The sequence below is a fragment of the Pygoscelis adeliae genome, unplaced genomic scaffold (assembly GCF_000699105.1).
Source record: "Pygoscelis adeliae isolate BGI_AS28 unplaced genomic scaffold, ASM69910v1 Scaffold431, whole genome shotgun sequence".
Lineage (NCBI taxonomy): Eukaryota > Metazoa > Chordata > Aves > Sphenisciformes > Spheniscidae > Pygoscelis > Pygoscelis adeliae.
In genome coordinates this window covers 102086-102983 of record NW_008824047.1, presented here as the reverse complement: position 1 = coordinate 102983, position 898 = coordinate 102086, and the positions used below count along the sequence as shown (strand labels likewise).

The following is an 898-nucleotide window of genomic DNA, read 5'->3' as shown; positions in this document are numbered from 1 at the left end:
CTGCCGGCGTCTCCCCCAGCTGACGCCAAACTAGGGCAGCGCAGCCAGCCCGCGGCACTCCCCATCCCCGCAGGCTGCAGAGCCTGTCTGCAGCCAGCTCTGGTGTGGGTGGCCGTGGGGACGTCCCGGGTTGTCCTTGCCGGGGGGCTCCATGCCCTCCCTGCCTCTGCATGGGCTTCGGCAGCCAGCGCCAGGCTGCAGCACTCTTGGGGACCAAGGGTCTTGTGCTGTGCAGGGGCCACCAAGGACATGGGGAAGATGCTGGGGGGCGAGGAGGAGAAGGACCCTGATGCGCAGAAGAAGGAGGAGGAGAGGCAGGAGGCCCTGCGCCAGCAGGAGGAGGAGCGGAAAGCCAAGCACGCCCGCATGGAAGCTGAGCGGGAGAAAGTCCGGCAGCAGATCCGTGACAAGGTGGGCACATGCCTTCCCTGCACCCACCCCTGCCCACGGTACCTGGAGCGAGGCTGGGGCAGGGAGCCGGCATGGCCAGGGAGGAGGGTGGCCCGAGGCAGTGGTGACAGGCATGGGGCACAGCGTGGGCAGCCCCTGCTGCCTGCCCTGCTAAGGGCCTGTGTCCTTGCAGTACGGGCTGAAGAAGAAGGAGGAGAAGGAGGCGGAGGAGAAAGCCGCGCTGGAGCAGCCGTGTGAGGGCAGCTTGACGCGCCCCAAAAAGGCGATCCCGGCGGGCTGCGGGGACGAGGAGGAGGAAGAGGAGGAGAGCATCCTGGACACCGTCCTCAAGTACCTGCCCGGCCCGCTGCAGGATATGTTCAAGAAGTAACAGCACCGCCAACCCTGCCATGGGGTGCTGGGGCACGGGCGCCCTCTCCCCTCCGACCCCTCCATCAGTTCCCTTGGCCCTGGGGGGGGGGGGGGCGGGCCCCCCACCCCCTCACCC

The 898-nt window shown here is 68.6% G+C and overlaps 1 protein-coding gene across 1 annotated transcript in view; it reads left to right on the top strand.

Annotated features, from left to right (window-relative positions):
- Positions 1–781, top strand: part of CPLX2 (complexin 2) — a 1168-nt gene extending 387 nt beyond the window's left edge. Inside the window, exons 2-3 of the mRNA XM_009333509.1 lie at positions 236–411; positions 584–781. Coding sequence (XP_009331784.1) covers positions 236–411; positions 584–781 — 374 coding nt within the window. The remainder of the gene's footprint in view (positions 1–235; positions 412–583) is intronic.
- Positions 782–898: the final 117 nt, after the last annotated feature.